Below are 18032 nucleotides of genomic sequence, written 5' to 3'. Positions count from 1 at the left end.
TTGAGAGATTTTATGATATTTTTTTTGTAGTTGCTTTCACAGATTCCCTGCAAACACCAAGCCCCGATGCGCAGCTCGCTCCCTTCTCACAAGAAAACCTGCCAGCATTTGAGAAGGTTTTTATTTTTACTTTCCGATTCTAACTGTGGGACAAATGGCATCCCAACAATCTGTGATAAGTTGCTTAAGAATTTAGCATGCTAAATGGTTTCCACTTCGATAGTATCTGACAATGGATTGTATTCACACACACACACACACACACACACACACACATCAATGGGCGCAGAGCAAGCACGCAAGGCGCTAGCCATGCTATCTGGGGTTTCAGTTTCTTGGCCAAGGACACTTGCACAGCATGCGGACAAGAGGAGGCAGGGGATGGAACCACCAACCTTCCAACAGGGAGAGACCTCCTCTACTTCTTCTTCTTGTCCTTTGGGCTTTTCCCTTTAGGGGTCTCCACCTTCTCCATCTAACACTATTTTCTATAGGCTCCTCTCTCACACCAGCTAACTTCATATCCTCTCTCACGATGTCCATCCATCTTCTCTTTGGTCTTCCTCTAGGCCTCCTGTCTGGCAGCTCCACCTTCAGCAACCTTCTACCCAGATCTTCACCATGGTTTAGACATGAACAGAGGAGTGTTCATGTCCAAACCATCTCAGTCATCACTTTGTCTAAGTCATACATGTCCTGCACCCCTGGGACAAATTCTTCTTTTCCTTCCGTCTTTTCCCTTCATTGGTCTCCACTGGCAACCCACCTTCTCCATCTAACCCTATTCTCTAGGTCCTCCTCTCTCACACCGACTAACTCCATATCTTTTCTGATGATGACCATACATCTTGACCATACATCTTCTAGAGCTTTGATTCCAGCATCTGTCAACCACTGTAGTCACTCTCCTTCCTCTGTCCATGACCCAACCACCTCAGTCTGGCTTCTCTGACCTTCTCTCCAAAACATCTAACATGTGTCGTCTTCTTCTTCTTCTTCCTCTCCTTTTGGGCTGTTCCCTTCAGGTGTCGCCAAAGCGAATCCACCTTTTCCATCTAACCCTATTCTCTGGATCCTCCTCTCTCACATCAGCTAACTTCATATCCTCTTTGACTACGCTCATCAATCTTCTCTTTGGTCTTCCTCCAGACCCCCTGCCTGGCAGATCCACTTTCAACAACCCTCTACCCGGATCTTCACCATGGAGCGTTCATGTCCAAACCATGTCAGTCGTCACTTTATCTCGGTCATACATGTCCTGCGCCCCTGTGACAAATTCTCCTTTTCATTTGACCTTTTCCCTTCAGGGGTCGCCAGGGGTCGTGAATCCGCCTTCTCCATCTAACCCTATTCTCTGGATCCTCCTTGCTCACACCAACTAACTTCATTTTGTCTCTCATGATGTCCATCAATCTTCTCTTTGGTCTTCCTCTAGGTCAGAGGTCGGCAACTCGAGTCTCTTTCATCCTTACACTGCGGCTCTGAGTTGCTTGGGAAAATAAATTACAAATATTTAATTGAAGTGTATTTTATTTGTGTTAGTTCCTTTTTTTGATGATTAATGTGATCTTGAAATATTAAAATAATATTGAATTTACTATTTTTCGCCGCTCAAAATAAACGTCACACTTGCAGAAGCCGGTGTACCCGCCTGCCGGTAAAGTCCCGATTTGCAGATGCCGTGTGCAGAAGTTCAGGTGCAGAAGTCCCATTAGCCAGGTAAAATAAATATTTATGACGATATTTTCCAAATATTTATTTTTCATTGTTTACTGACACAGTGATTTTCTTCCCAATCTATCTTTAAAATTCAGATCAATCCTACACTGCACGCTCTGAAAGCCCAAAGCTCAAAATGTGTTCATTCCATAAATAAAATTTAGCTTTCTCTGTCGCACTTTGTGGATTTCATAAGCAACACAAAACACTTGTTTATACAAAGTGCAAAGGTAACAAAAAGCAATATATACAGTGGTACCTTTATTTTAGACGTCAAAAATGATTTGGGGCTCCCAGTGTTTTCTTTTCCACGGAAACCGGGTTGATTGGTGTGAGAGGAGAGAGCTGATTGGCTGCGGTGACCCCTGGAGGCAGCAACCTATCTATCTATAAATACGTATTAGATCTTTACATACACAAACCTTTAGACCTTTATATCTATACACAGTATAGATGTATTTATATCCCTCTCCCTCAATCTCCCAACAGATAGATTTATAGATAGATAAACTGTACCATTGTTTATATATGTACAGTGTCTAACCATATATATATATATGTATTCCATAGAATACACAACCATGCATACATATTACCATATATACCTTTACACAATACATATAGATATACATATCACTCCCTGAGTAGAGAAGACTATCTATCTATCTATCTATTGGTGCATAAACATAAGATACAAATTGTACCAATGTATATGTATGTACAGTGTGTGTATTATAGAATTTATGTATAAATACATTATACACACACACACAGCTGTAAAGTATATATATATGTATATATATATATATACAACTTTTATAAATATATATATGCATACACATACACACACAACTTATGCATGTGTGTATTATATATTATCCCTCCACATGTACCATTGCTTATTTATGCACAGTCTATGTATGTATGTATGCATTCCACAGAACACACACACACACACACACACATAGACCAAAATATCTACGCACTGTATGTTTATTTTTACACATTTATCCTTCTCCCTGAAGAGACCAGCCTATATCTATCGATCTATATGGGCATATAAAAAAATGTATAAATTCCATATATAAACACGATATAAATTGCACCATTATCACATCTGTGTGTGTGTGTGTGTGTGTGGTCGTGATGCAGAGGCGCGCGCCTCCAAGGTGTAACTCCCCTGCCCTGCGCGCACACACACGCGCACACACACACACACACACACACACACACACACACACACACACACACAGAGGGGAGGGAGAGAGAGAGAGGGCGGTAGAGAGAGGTAGAGGTAAAGCGAGCAGCAGCAGCGGCGGCGGCGCGAACCGGGGAAGCGGGCTCGCGGCACGGGCTTCCGCCGGAAGGAGCGACAACAGCCAGCGCGCGAGCGACGACCACGCCGACGAGGAGCGGGAGGTGGAGGAGGAGGAGGAGGAGGTGGAGGAGAAGAAGAAGAAGAAGAAGAAGAAGAAGAAGAAGAAGAAGGAGGAGGAGCTGCAAGCACCTGCACCTGCACCGCGACCCGCTCTCCCGCCGCCGCCTCGGTCCCTCCCTCCTTCCCTCCTTCCCTCCTTCCCTCCTTCCGCGGCCGCCGCCGCCGCCGCCGCTTCCTCGTTAAGATGGCTGACCCCGGTAGCGACGGAGAGGCGCCGGAAAGCGCCCGCGGTTTCGCCCGCCAGGGAGCCCTGCGTCAGAAGAACGTGCATGAGGTGAAGAACCACAAGTTCATCGCTCGCTTCTTCAAGCAGCCCACCTTCTGCAGCCACTGCACCGACTTCATCTGGTGAGTACGTGCACACACACACACACACACACACACCATCACACACACGCACAGGTGATTCACTTGCTGCTGCATTCACTGTCACGGTTTAATAAAACGCCATTGCGCTTCCCCAACACCATCTCCACCCTTTTAACACACACACACACCCTTCCTGTTTTTTCCACAATGCGACAGCGGCCGCGCGGGCCCGAGGACTCGTGGACGGCCGACTTCCGCTGCAGAGCCGCCGCGGATTTCTCGCTTTCTATATTTTCCTTTTCTTTTTTTTTTTTTTTTTTTTTTTACCGCATCCCTCCCCCCCACCCCTCCACCCAAAGCTGCAGGTCAGGTGGAGGAATGCAGCAGCTGTGTGTGTGTGTGTGTGTGTGTGTGTGTTCACGTGCACGCGCTGTTATCTCATCTGCACACTACCCCCCCTCCCCCAAAACAAACCAAAAAAAAAAAAACATAATCATTTGAAATTCTCACATGCTTTTCCCTGCTTTTTGTCTGCAGGGGTTTTGGGAAGCAAGGGTTCCAGTGTCAAGGTAAGAACCTCATTCAAACCCTCCACCTCCTCCTTCTCCGGTGCTGATGGATGTGTTTATCTGAGCGTGCGCACGTGCCTTCCGGGCTCGACCCGTCGGCCTTTCCGGTGACGGGTTTTCCCGGCGGCGTCCGATGAAAGTGAGAAGACTCGGAGGGCGTAAGAGAAGAAGGGTCGGAGAAAGCCGAGACGTCTCGGGGTTGTCCGAGGAGAGGCGACCAGGAAGCGGCCCCCTTTTTTTTCGGTTTTCTCTCCGCCGCCGGCTGGAAGTGTAAAATGGTGGGTTCGCACGTGGGCGGGAGCCCGGGCACGGACATCCGCGCGAAGCGGCGGAGACAAAAAGCCGCTTGTCGGCGTGAGGCGGGCGCGTCGCCGGCCGCGCCGGAGCATCGAATAATCGGTCATTTTGTCGAAGAATCGGGCCGCGCTGCAGCTATTTATACTCCCGTCGCTGCCAGACTGGAAGCTTTATGCACGGCGGTTCGATGTGATGTTGTTTTTGTTTGTCATTCCGCTCTGCTGATTCATTTTATCTGCGACGGGATTGAACAAATCCAGGCGGAATCGAATTTCAGGAGGGTTGCGAAGCCAAAGACGGGCCGCGAAGACCGGAAATGAACTCGGGGGTGGAGAAATTAAAAACCTGCATGAGCGTCGCCCGCCGGACTGCACTGACAGAGTGTGTACTCGCTTACTTACACCGAGCCAAGAACACACACACACACACACACACAGTCCGTGACGAAAAGGTTCGATCTGTTGTCTTCGGCCGGCCGGACGCTTCGATGTTCCGTACGTTTTTTTTTTTTTTAAGTTTTTTTTTCATCCCCGTGAAGGTGTTCCCTGCAAGTAGGTTGGAAAACTGGGGCTGCGAATCGGCAAGGACGTCGCCGAGTGACTCCTGGACTTTATGAGAACACGCAACTTCATGACATTCGGGGGAAAAAGTCCAGACGGGGTTCGCCCCGGACGAGCACCGAACAAAGTTAGGGGCCGGTTTTACCAGCGTAAATAGTAATTAGCATGAAAAAGTTGAAACGCCTCAGGCTAAACGTCAGTGTAGATACGTGACAGCGTCAACCGTTCACACGTGGGACGACGCAGGGTCTCCGCTGGACCTCCAGGAACTAGAGGAAGCCACGCAGACACGGGTAAACATGCAAACTCCTCACAGAAAGCCAACCGAACCTTGTCGCTATGCGTCCGAGGCAAAATAGCATAGCTGAGATGTACGTCTCCCACGCTCTCCTCCACTAACTTTAAGGTACATAAGTGTACCTTTGCATTCTAAGCATAGCTTAGTCTTTAAAACACCCATAAATGAAGTTCTCGACGGGTGCCGAACTCGCCCGCGCATCCTGTCGTGGAATAATGAGCAGAAGCTAAAAATGCTAACCGCTAAGCCGCGCTGTCCCGCTTTTGTACCCCGAGTGGAGGTGCAATTTGCAGCCGGGTCAATTCAGTCATTAAAAAAAACAAAGCAAAGATGTTTCTGGTGCGCAAGCTGTTAGCGTAGCATTGTTTTTAATGCTAAAAGCTGCGCTGTGTCAATGTAGCCCTTCCACCTGGTTATTTCTGTCCACTTCCTCATTTCTTACAAATGAAGCATCCATCTGCTGGAGTTTTCCTCGTCTTTCGGTCTGCTGCTCGCCTCTCGGAATTAGTCGATTAAAAAAAGAACTCGTGGTTTCTGCCGCTCTTTGGACTTCGGCGTGAACTTTGAAGGACCTCTGCTGTCATCTGGTGAAGCAAACAAGACGCGGCATCTTGTGACGGCGCTAACTTTTATTTTTGGACGCTTAAAGCTGCAGCGCATTGAAGTCGTACCTGCACGGCCAAATATTTGGGATTTCTCTGCTTATTTTCCAATATTTCAGTCAAGAGATTTCCGCGTTTCTCACCTGCAGGTTGTTCCGATTGGCGATTTAAATTTGGATCCCTCGTTTATTTCAGGGACGGACACCGTATTGATCGGGACAGAGAAAGGTTCAATCTTACTATCACGGATATTGAGTTCTTGCGGATTTTATTGGGGAAAAAATGCCCTTTATCCCACAGAGCCGAAAGCCAAATTGATTTTTATCTTAAAAACGTGTCCGTCTCCAGGTTGTTGGGCAGCAGCAGCTGCTTTTGGGCAGGAAGATGTTTTAGAAACGCAGTTCTAAGAATGTCTCCAGCTCGAGTTTCGACCTGGGAGCCGTTTCCCCCCCCGGGGGAGTTTTGCAAGCATTGAGGGACCGGCGTAGGACGTCAACAAACCAGCGATGTGGAAGAAGAAGAAGAAGAAGAAGAAGACGTGGATGGCATTGATTCATGTTCTACAGGGCGAGAAGAGCCATGGAGATCAGATGGTAGAAGTGATTCCATCTTCTCCCCCCTTGCTTCACCATGTGAAGAACCCCCGTTAGCCGTGAGCTAACTACAGACCGGTGCGGAAATGTTGACGTTCAGGCCAGAAGGGCTCGGAGCTTCTGTGGCTTCATTCCTCACCGTTTCTGTCATTTTTGTCACACGTGTTCCTACAGAACCGTCAAAAGAGTAGGAGCTAAGACGGTTCCTCCTACTTTGGGTTCTGAGTGGGTTTCCAGACTTTTCCCCTCAAGGCCTCAGGAGGTGATGCTAACGTTAGCGCTGTCGTTTTGTGGCTCTCTGAACGGCGGCGTTCGTCGGAGAGCGGACGGAACGGACGGGCAGCGAGCAGAGGAACGCTGCGCCGTCAGACACGACTCTCCCCTGCAAAGGTAAAGGCGTTGACGCAAAAAAAGGAAAGGCTAAAATTAGTGAACCAATGGGAATAAACAGGACTCTGTGTTAGAAGCTGCTCGGGAAGGATTCATTATCCCCCGAATCTTGTCTTGCAGGCAGTTTGACTGCCTGGTATTGGGAGGGAGGAGGGGGTTTAAGACCGACTCTGCTCCAACATGTCCGATCTGATAGTTGTCCAGCCTCCGGGGGTCAGAGGGACGTCTCGCGGCATTGATGTAATTCCACCGCGGATCGATTTCCTTTATCGTCGTTTTATCGCTTCGGTCGCCGCGGAGATGTTAGACGCGTGGAAAACCTCACGGCACGTTGTTTCCGTGCAAACCGGCGGAAAGACGCTTTAAACCCGGGTCGTTCGGGCCCATTTTTGGTCAATGTGTTCACGCGTTCTTACACGTTCTTCTTTTTTTTTTTTTTCTATTAATCTCAAAGATTTCACAAACTATTTGGATCTGGGTTCTTGGAGCTTCATGGTGACAGAAACTGAAAACGCCTTCTCGCTCTCGGCGTGTCACGCATGGATCCCCTCCGTTCCGCTGGTGGTTTCGGGGTCGCGTCGACGCCTAGCATTACTCTCGGAGGCCGTCGCCCAAGACGTTCATCTACGCTGAGTTCACATTTTTCAACTTGTTGAATCCAATGAAGACACAAGCCAGATTTAAATGTGAAGAAATTACATTACATTACATTTGGCAGATGCTTTTATCCAAAGCGACTTACAATAGAGGACATAGGAACTGCAAATAACACTTGCAATAAGAAAATTCGTATAAAAATCCGAAACCTTGAACCCAAAATGGCGTTGGCTGAAGCTTTCAGCTTTTTTTTTTTTTTGCCTGCCCTTCTTACATCCAGTTATTTAAAAAAATGTGTATAATTATACACGTGAATTAATAGCAGTCAGTTACATCAAGAAATGAAAAATATAAATACAATGAGAAGTTTGAATGAAACAAAATTAAAAAAAAAACTGGTGTTCACTATTCATTAATTGTTATTTTCTTAAAAAAAAAAGATTTATTTATTAATTATCATCATTATTAAATATCATTTCCTCGCTTATTATTCTTATTATTAAATATAGTTTTTGACAGCAGTCATTTCTACATTATTCAAGCGATTCCTTTAATAGATTAAAATGTAATAAATGTACAAATACCCACAAATCCCCCTCTGCGCTCATCCGGAGCACCTTCTGGACGCTGTCTGAAAGCATATTATTATTTTACTTTGAAACATTATCTGAGCAGTTAGAAAGTCCAGCAGATCGCTGGATTTTTCGGGGTCTGTAATCCCGCGGATTATCCTCGTCGCTCTCTTTTGTAATTGTTTCGCGTCACGTGGCTCCGTGAAGGTCCGGCGAAGCGAACAATGTTTCCCGTCCCTGGCGAATAATCGGGTTTTTAGTGAAATGTAAGAAGCCCCCTTAAAAAAAAAAAAAAAAAAAACGCGGCGTGCGTTTCAGGCAAAAGACAAAAGCGGCAGATGGGCGGAGCGAATGATCGGCGCTGCTGTTTTTCTTGCGGAGGAATGCCAGACATGTGGCGAGGGCTTGTTCAGATCCGCGGTGGGGCAAAGGTGTCTCCTTGCGCGGTGGGTGTGTTCCAGTACCTGCTCTGCAGGTAGCGACGCTTGTTGTTTGCACATCCCGTGCAACGCCCTTCTGCAGGAAAGCCCTGCCAGATCCCCCCCTTTTTTCGCTGTTTTTAAACCCCTTCACGCTCGCGGAGGAGGCCTCTCGCTTCCCCCTGACCGAACGTCCTCTCCGAGCAGAAGCGACGGTAGTTGCGATAACGCCGGGCTCTCCGGGAGTAGGAGTACATCCGCCCGTTGCGTAACCGCTAAAATAATTTCATTAAAGGAAATCTAGATCTGCGGGGCGCCGCCGTTTTTCCGGCCACAGCTGCGCGTCAGCGCGGCACGTTTCTCCAAATGGCTGTTCCGGGGAGCCGCCGGAGCGCTTCAACTCACGGAACGGCGACATCCCGATTTAATTTGCCTCCTCCTTCTCCTGGACGCCTCACCTTAGAAACGCAGTGCTTACTCACACGGCCTGACGGGCGTATTGATTTCTCCCGGGCGATGGTTGACTTAATCCGGATCGCCGATCGATCGGGGGGGGGGGGGGGGGGGGCGTTGAAATAGTACCTTTCGCCATCGATTTGACGACAGACGCGTCGTCGATCTGGAGGGACGTTTCAAACCCTGCGGTTGCGCCTCTGAAGGGGGAAAAAGAAGCAAACCCCTTCCTTTTACGTGAATTTTAAATCCAGGCCGCACGCCGTCTGACGACAGGAGTCGGAGCGCCTCGTTGGGCGTTAATCGCCGCGTGACCCGATTCGAACCGGGCGGTCGCGGCGAACGCGCAAAGGCGCCTTTAGGAAAACGGGGATGGCGGAAGAAACGGTCTCCGTCTGGTGCGGTGGAGCCGTGGCAGATCGCTTTGCCCACCGGGTTTAATCGAAGCCGTTAATGTGTCGCGGACAATCTCCTCAGATTACGTAACCTCCTGCGGCTGGTTCAAAGATGTCCGCCCGTTACTCGATCGGCTTCGGCCTTTATGAAGAAGGGGCTTTTTTTCCGGGATACAGTGGACCCTCGCTTTTCCAAGACCCCCTGCCAAAAGTCAATTTCTGCAAAGTACACATGATTATTTTGACGTATTTACAGATAAACTAACCCTCAACGAACCTCATTCAAACCCCTGCAAACTGCTATCACCCCGCCATCCACTTGATTGCGTGTACAGCGATCCCTCGCTATAACGCGGTTTACTTTTCACGGTTTCGCTACTTCACGGATTTGCATGGTGCATTGTGTTCTGCGTTCTGATTGGCTAAAAAAGTCACTCCGCTTCTTCTCTACCTGTGCGTCAATAACGTTGCAGTTTCATATGTGCACGTACGTAAAACAGCTTGACAAATTTACATAACGCGCGTGCAAATTCTCTTGCAATTCCGAGTTTCTCTAAAACCCATAATGGATGGGAAGATGCTATCTATTGCAGATAAAGTTAAACTTCTGGACATGCTAAGGGAAGGTAAAAGCTATGCGGCTGTAGGTCGGCATTACAGAATTAATGAATCCATAAAGAAGGAAGAAAAAAACATAAGGACGACAGCAGCAATGTATAATAGAGTATTCAATTGTATGATAATTGAAAAAAAAAAATAAAGGTTTCTACTTCAGGGATTTTGCCTATCACGGGTTGTTTTTGGAACGTAACCCCCGCGAAAAACAAGGGTTTACTGTACCAGACTTTTGGGTGTTTAAGAGGCATCGTAGAACGTGGGGGAATCGCAAAAAAATACACTTTTGCAAACTCAATAGCATAAAGCGGACAGTATTCACGCATACACAGAGGGCGCTGAAGTGGACCAGGACATGTATGCTGGGAACAACCTACAAGGAGTTCAGTCGCTTCTCGCCATGAACCAATCAGCATGAGGAACGGAACAACACGCTCAATCAGCCAATAGCGTGCTGAGCTTGGATCTAATAATCAGCCAATGTTTTTCCGTATGAGATCTGGCATGGATGCAATGAGTTCGCGATGTTGGGTTTAGTAAAAGAGATTTTGTATTTTATTTATTTTATAAAATGAATTTTAGTTTAATTTTACGATATTTTTACGTTTTTTTTTTTTCTACTTCTAAGGCTAGAAAATGGTTATTTCAGTACCCCGAAAAATTCAAATACTGCAAAAACACGTTAAAGAACGATGAATCGCGAGAACTGAATTACAAAAAAAATCCGAAATAGCGAAGGCGGGAAAGCCGAACCGCGAAATAACGAGGGTCCACTGTACTTTTACAAGTTTCCTGTCTTTTCGAGGAGCCCGTTGTCTTTTTTTTATGGTGATTTTTGAGCTGCTTTCCGGCATCACAGTTGTGCATGCGAACAGTAGGTTTCATTCGTTCACTCACTGAATCATCTCAGAGGTGAGAGCAGCGATGCTGTATGGCCTACAAACAGTAACAATGTCCAAAAGACAGGAGGAAGAACTGGAGGTCGCAGAGATGGAGATGCTGAGGTTCTCTTTGGGAGTGACCAGGATGGATGGGATCAGGAATGAGTCCATCAGAGGGACGGCACATGGTAGATGTTTTGGAGAGAAGGTCAGAGAAACCAGACTGAGATGGTTGGGTCGTGGACAGTGGAGGGAGAGTGGATATATTGGTAGACGGATGCTGGGATTGGAGGTCTAGAGGAAGACCAAAGAGAAGATTGATGGACGTCGTGAGAGAGGATACGAAGTTAGTTGGTGTGAGAGGGGAGGATCCAGAGAATAGGGTTAGATGGAGAAGGTGGATTTGCTGTAGAGACCCCTGAAGGGAAAATCCCAAAGGAAAAGGAAAATTCGTCCCAGGGGTGCAGGACATGTATGACCGAGACAAAGTAATGACTGAGATGGTTTGGACATGAACACTCCTTTGTTTATGTCCAAACCAAGGTGAAGATCTGGCTGGAAGGTTGCTGAAGGTGGAGCTGCAAAGCAGGATGGCGAGAGGAAGACCAAAGAGAAAATTGATGGATGTCGTGAGAGAGGATATGAAGAGAATAGGGTTAGATGGAGAAGGTGGATTTGCTGTAGAGACCCCTGAAGGGAAAATCCCAAAGGAAAAGGAGAATTCGTCCCAGGGGTGCAGGACATGTATGACCGAGACAAAGTAATGACTGAGATGGTTTGGACTTGAACACTCTGTTCATGTTTAAAACATGGTGAAGATCTGGGTGGAAGGTTGCTGAAGGTGGAGCTGCCAGGCAGGAGGTGTAGAGGGAAAAGCTCACAGGAGAAGAAGATCCATTGAATCATCTCACATATAGAGACCTGCAACCGTTCGCATGTCTGGACAAGTCAGGGTTTCCACCGAACCTCCTGCATGTGTTTGGCCTGTGGGAGGAACCTTGAGGAACCCCACGCTGACACGTGGAGACCATGGAGACTCCACACAGGAAGGAACCCTGTGGGAATCTAACCAAAGACCTTCTGGTTAAGAAGTGAATTTCCAAAGCACGAAAAATCCAAATCCAAAGCACGGAATCACGAGAAGATACTGGGTTGCTGCTGATCCGTCCTCGTCTTCAGCAGCAGCCTCTTATCTGTGTGTGTGTGTTTTTGTGTGTGTGTGTGTGTGTGTGTGGCACGTTGAGGACCGCGCGATGACTCCCACCGTCTGTGGTTGGAAGCGTTCCTTCAAGATGGCTCAACATCCCGGAGCCCCTCGTGACGAGAAGGCGGCCGACGGTGGCGTCGTTCGCCGGCGCTCCTCGGCCAAACTGATTCGCCGCTGGAGCTGTCAATCAAACGAAGGTTGGGGGGGGGGGGGGGCGTAGACTCAACTCTTGGGCTCAGCCTGGTTGCTAGGCAACACAGCAGAGACCTCGCGGCAGGTCAGTAGGCCTGTCTTACCGCAGTGTTTGCACGAAGGTTTCGTGCAAAGGTGTGTGCGTCTGTGTGTGTGTGTGTGTGTGTGTGTGTGTGTACGCGTCTGTGTGTGTGTGTGTGTGTGTGAAAAAGATCTCCAAGCAGAAACCCTGGTGTGACTTGGTGTTGCTGTTGCTCCAGTTCTGTTTCTGTCTTTCTGACACGCTGCAAACACACAAATGAATCCTCCGCCCCCTCACACTGCCTCAAACCCAGCTGTGCCCCCATCCCTTCCTGCCCACACACACACACACACACACACACACACACACACACATCTTTGACTTCCACCTCTTTTCACTCTCCTCTCGACTCGCCTCTCCATGCCTTTTTTTTTTTTTTTTTTTCCCCCGGTTTTCATCGATTCATCCTCGGCTGCCGCAGATGGACGGACCTCCATCTTGGTTGCTGACGAACCGTCAAGTCGTGTACGGGCCACGTTTTTTTTTTTGTTTTTTTTTTTTTTTTTCCCACATTCCAGGCTTCACCAGCAGGATGGCGGTTGTTAAAAAATCATCTCACATCCCGTTTCGCCCCCCCGCCGCGGGGGAAAAAAAACGTTTGGTAGAACGAACGAGATGTCCTCAAAGTATTCGCCCAGGCATCCCAGATATGTGTCCTCCGACGTGACTCACCTCCTCCGACTCCCGAGTGGATAAACAGTCCAGTGTTTTGTCGTAAACACTCGCCGAACTCGCCGTCCCCTCCCCCTCCCCCCCCCCGCTTCATGAAAACGTAACCGCGGTGTGAATAATTAAGATTAAACCAGAGCCTAATGTTAGAAATCTCAGCTGCGTCTCATCCCATCCCGTCCTGCGTCGGGTTTGCAGGTGCAGGAGCGCTCGTGCAGACATGGCCGCCGCCGCCGCCGTTTAATGTTGGAGCGAATCTCGCAGCCGCATCGATTCTCCGCTTCGGCGCAAATGGATTCCCGGTTCCCGCGTGCGCGAGAGACGGGACGGGGGTTTCCTTTCCTTTCCAGGAAGAAAGACTGGATTCCTTCCTAATGGAGTCCAGGTTCAAAAATAAATACAGAGTAAAGAAACAATGACGGCGTTCAAAAACATGCAGGAGGTCCTTCGGGGAACAGGCGTCATCCAGACGCGTGAATAATTTTATAACTATAACTGGTGACCGAATGAGAGGGCGAATAATATGTCACGATATATGACGCGCAAATGAAAACGTGAATGATTATGTGTGTATGTTGTGCGACGGAAAGTGTGAAGGGTTTTATCTCTAGATGACGGATGAGAGGGTGAATGGTTGTGTGTGTGAATGGTTTTATGTCTTTATATGGCATTCCAATGAGAGGGCGAGTGCTTGTGAAACTATGTTTTGTGCACGAGAGGATGAATGTTATGTCTAGAAGTTGTGCAAATGAGTGAGTGAAGGGTTTTATGTTTTTATCAGGGGTGGACAATTATTTTGGCCGGCGGGCCACATTTCTTATTTGATTTTCATGCGCGGGCCAACGAGGTATCATTTAAATTGAATAAAAAGAAAATTGCAATTCAGTTTTTTAATTTTTTTAAATTCAACTTTAAAAGAATTAAGATCTAAAAATTTGAAAAAATTTATCATGTTAAAATCAATTAATTGTAAAAAATGTATATATATTTAAAAAATCTGAATGATTAAGTGTATAACATAATTTAAAAAAATCTAAATATTAAAAATAATTTCATATTTACAAAAATCAAAATCATTTTAAGAATGTATCTACAATTTAAAAAAATCAAAATAATTTTAAAAACTGTATTTATGTTTTCAAAAAATCTAGAATTTGAAAAAAAATATCTAAATGTAATTAATTAAATTAACGATCATGTAAGAGCACTGACATTATTTTGTATGGATTAATCCAGCCAAAATTAAACAAAAAGGAAAAAAATCTCAATATTGATTGAAAATACCTAAAAATTACGCTTAAAAAAATGTAAAAATTAAATTCAAAAAGAAATCTAAAAATTAAAATAAACATTTTAAATTAAAATATTCACAGAAATATTGGTAAAAAAAGCGAAACTGGGCGGATGTGGCCCAGCGGCCGTAAAATGCCAACGTCTGCGCAAGATGACGGCTGAGCAAATGAAAGAGTGAATGGTTGTATATCTTTATATGCTCTACCAATGAGAGGGTGAACGGTTGCATAACTATTTGACACGCAAATGAGAGGGTGAATGATTACGTCTATGTTGTGCAACGGAAAGTGTGAAGGGTTTTATCCCTAGATGACGGATGAGCGGATGAGAGGGTGAATGGTTGTGTGTGTGATGTGTGAACGGTTGTGTGTCTTTATATGGCATTCCAATGAGAGGGCAAGTGCTTGTGAAACTATGTTTTGTGCACGAGAGGATGAATGTTATGTCTAGAAGTTGTGCAAATGAGTGAGTGAAGGGTTTTATGTTTTTATCAGGGGTGGACAATTATTTTGGCCGGCGGGCCACATTTCTTATTTGATTTTCATGCGCGGGCCAACGAGGGATCATTTAAATTGAATAAAATGAAAATTGCAATTTCATTTTTTTATTTTTTTTTAATTCAACTTTAAAGAATTAACATCTACAAATGTGAAAAAAATATGTTAATCAAATTAATTGTAAAAAATTTATATATATTTGAAGAATCTAAATAAATAAATGTATAACATAATTTAAAAAATCTAAATATTAAAAATTATTGTATATTTACAAAAATCAAAATAATTTAAAAAAAGTATCTACAATTAAAAAAAAATCAAAATAATTAAAAAAAAATATTTATGTTTTTAAAAATCTAGAATTTGAAAAAAAAAATTTAAACATAATTAATTAAAATTAATGATCATGTAAGTGTACTGACATTATTTTGTACGGAGTCATCCATCCAAAATTAAACAAAAAGAAAAAAAATGTCAATATGGATTGAAAATATTTAAAAATGTAATTTAAAAAAAATATAAAAATTAAATAAAAAAAAAGTTAAAGTTAAAATTAAAAATTTAATATTAAAATATTCACAGAAAATAGGTAAAAAAAGCGAACAGGCTGGAAAATGCCAACGTCTGCTTGAGATGATGGCTGAGCAAATGAGAGGGTGAATGGTTGTTTGTCTTATATGCGGCTCCGTGATTGGTCGAGGATGAACCCCTGACTGCAGGACAATCAGTGTAGACCGTGAATGAATGAATGAATGAATGAATGAATGAAAACTGCACAGCCAAGTCATTTTTTTTTTGTAATATTGTTGGAAGATGGAGGCTGTTCTGGATGCAGAATCCCACCAGAGTGACATCTGTTTGGCTTTGAAATGAAAGACAGTTATTGGTTTGGAAAGACTCGTACGTGTGTGTGTGTGTGTGTGTGTGTGTGTGAAACACAATCAAACCATCTTCTTGCGCCACATGAAGGCGTCCCTTTGTGCAAGCGTGGCGTTTCCTGTCTGCAGGAGCGATCGGTGGATGAACGTATTCATTCACGACGGTTTCACCGCCACATTCAAGCACCTGTGCACGTTTCCTTCTGGACCGTGCACGCCCAGATCGCCGTTGCCGGCCGGTCACCGCGTTCTGACAATGAGCATTTAGGTGTGAATAATTTCAATCCTCTAATGTTCCCCTCATCCTTTTGATGGTAATCTTCTTGATGCTTTTTTTGGGCTGATAGCCCGAAAAAGCCATTAACTGGGTTTTGGGAAGCAGAGACGGAGGTTTTTTTTTTTTTTTTTGTCCTCTCACAATCTGTTTGTATTCTATTTGCAGCGGTGAAATCAGACCGGTCGAGGAAACAATGAGCTGATTCACGAGATGTTAAAACCCGTCGGCGTCCTCAGAACCTTCTTCCTTGTTTTGTAAAATAAATCAAAATGACCGGGACGTTCCGTAAAATCAAATATTCATAAACTCCTTATAGAGACAAACCAGAGTTCAATCAGTCATTCATTCGTCCTAAAGTAACACACAATCCCTCTCATTTAGAGCAGCCAAATCCTTGGGTTTGTGTCACAAAGAAAGAATAAATAACTTAAATTATTACCGTTTTATTTATCGTCCGTTTCCGAGCACAATTTCTCTCCGTTCCGTCGCACGTGGAGACGCTCACATGATCGCAAAATAAGTTAAAAAAGAGACGTGTTTGGAAAGTTTCTTCGCGAGGAGACCGAAGAAGGAAAAGAAAGCTGCTTTTTAACGGACGATGCAAGCAGACCTGCCTGAAATATGGCGTTTCCGACATATTTGGCGACCGATGAAACAGTGAAATCGGAGACCAAGCATTCAAAAACAAACCTTTGGAGGATTTTGAAAACAAGAAAGGGAAAATATTTCAATTTTAACATGTATTTATTTGCCGGTACTAACACAGAAAAGGTTTGAGACGGCTGATATAAAGAATACAAACATTCACTCTGTCATTCATATGGAGACATTCGGCCTTTACTTTGTCATTTACAAACACAACTCAAATGTCATATAGTGACACACAACCATTCATATGTCATTTATGTAGGTTCTCCATGAACCTCCTGCAGGTGTTTGGACCTTGTGAGGAACCTGGAGAACCCTGAGGAAGCTCACACACGAAGCTGCTAGCTGCTCGGCGCCAGCGCTAACTCCTGCGCCGCCGCTTAAAAAATGAAATGTTAATATTAATTGGTATTAATATTAAAGTTGATTTGTGAGCTATTTTTAGGGCTCTTCTAAGAGCCGGAGTTTGATTGATCACCGCAGGTGTGAGCGGTTCCTCCGACCGGAAGATGGAAGGAGTTCGCCGAGGCGGCGCTCGTGTTGTCACGGGCCCCGTTAGCGAAACCAAAACAAAAGCGAGCCGAACGTCGGCACGGCAACGAGATGTGAAAGTTTCATGTCTCGCGATGAGCGTTACGAGGGGGGAAAAAAAAAACCAAAACAAAAAACAAGCGCGCAGGAAGAGAAACACCCACAGAAAGAAATGGAACAAACCTGCAAGACAGGCATCGGGGCACGGTGATTCAATGTGTTAAATAACACAGCAGAGAGTGTGTTCGGTCGAATTCCTTGGGGTTTTTTGTGAAATTAAATAAAAACCAATAACGCCTGGGCCGACTCCCACCTGTCTCCCCGTCTCCCCGCAGTGTGCTGCTTCGTGGTCCACAAGCGCTGTCATGAATTCGTCACGTTTTCCTGTCCGGGAGCCGACAAAGGACCTGCCTCTGACGTGAGTACAGCCACCATCTGTGTTCATATATATGTGCACACACACACACACACACCCCTCCCAGTGTGTGCTGAGGTTAAAGATTGTTGATGATCAGTCAGATTATTCTATTAATGAACAAGGCTTATTAATTAGTAATGACCAGCACTGCTTCCGCAACGTCGGGTGGGGGAACACACACACACACACACACACACACACACACACTCAGTTAAAAATGAATTCTCATCTCCTGCTGACCTCCTGGTTTCAAACAGCCTAGTCAGTAAAGGGAGAAATTTGCCGGCTGGCTGCTCCAGGTTAATGATCCAGTCACACACACACACACACACACATGCACACGTATGTACGTGTCCATGGCTTCACAGTCAGAATACACCCCGTTATTTAGCCCGTCGTTACATCTGACCTCATCCCACGACTTGATTTTTCATTATTTCCCCCTAAAAAAAAGCCAGACAGGCGCTTGGCGTGCGTCATGGGTTTATAAATATCTGACTTCCCCTCTTTTGCCGCGTCGAAAAAACGCGATTCCCTTTTTTCTTTTTCTTTTTTTTTTTTGAAAGCGACAGGCTTCAATCCCGGCCTCGCTGTCACGGGTCGGGGGGGCCAGAGGATCCCCGCGGGCGGCCG

General features: G+C 45.5%; 1 protein-coding gene across 2 annotated transcripts in view; it reads left to right on the top strand.

Annotated features, from left to right (window-relative positions):
• Positions 1 to 2923: 2923 nt before the first annotated feature.
• Positions 2924 to 18032, top strand: part of LOC147229058 (protein kinase C beta type-like) — a 36831-nt gene continuing 21722 nt past the window's right edge. Inside the window, exons 1-3 of one of the 2 annotated variants that reach the window (XM_086157543.1) lie at positions 2924 to 3505; positions 4004 to 4035; positions 17317 to 17399. In XM_086157543.1, the coding sequence (XP_086013669.1) occupies positions 3342 to 3505; positions 4004 to 4035; positions 17317 to 17399 (279 nt within the window). In that variant the 5' untranslated portion in view covers positions 2924 to 3341. The remainder of the gene's footprint in view (positions 3506 to 4003; positions 4036 to 17316; positions 17400 to 18032) is intronic. The other variant, XM_086157544.1, reaches the window with a different exon arrangement.

Source organism: Fistularia commersonii, chromosome 12 (assembly GCF_037954325.1).
Source record: "Fistularia commersonii isolate RoL2024-O1a breed Wild chromosome 12, RoL_Fcom_v1.0, whole genome shotgun sequence".
In the NCBI taxonomy this organism is placed as follows: domain Eukaryota; kingdom Metazoa; phylum Chordata; class Actinopteri; order Syngnathiformes; family Fistulariidae; genus Fistularia; species Fistularia commersonii.
The sequence above is the reverse complement of the archived record's forward strand: the minus strand, read 5'-3'. Positions and strand labels throughout refer to the sequence as shown.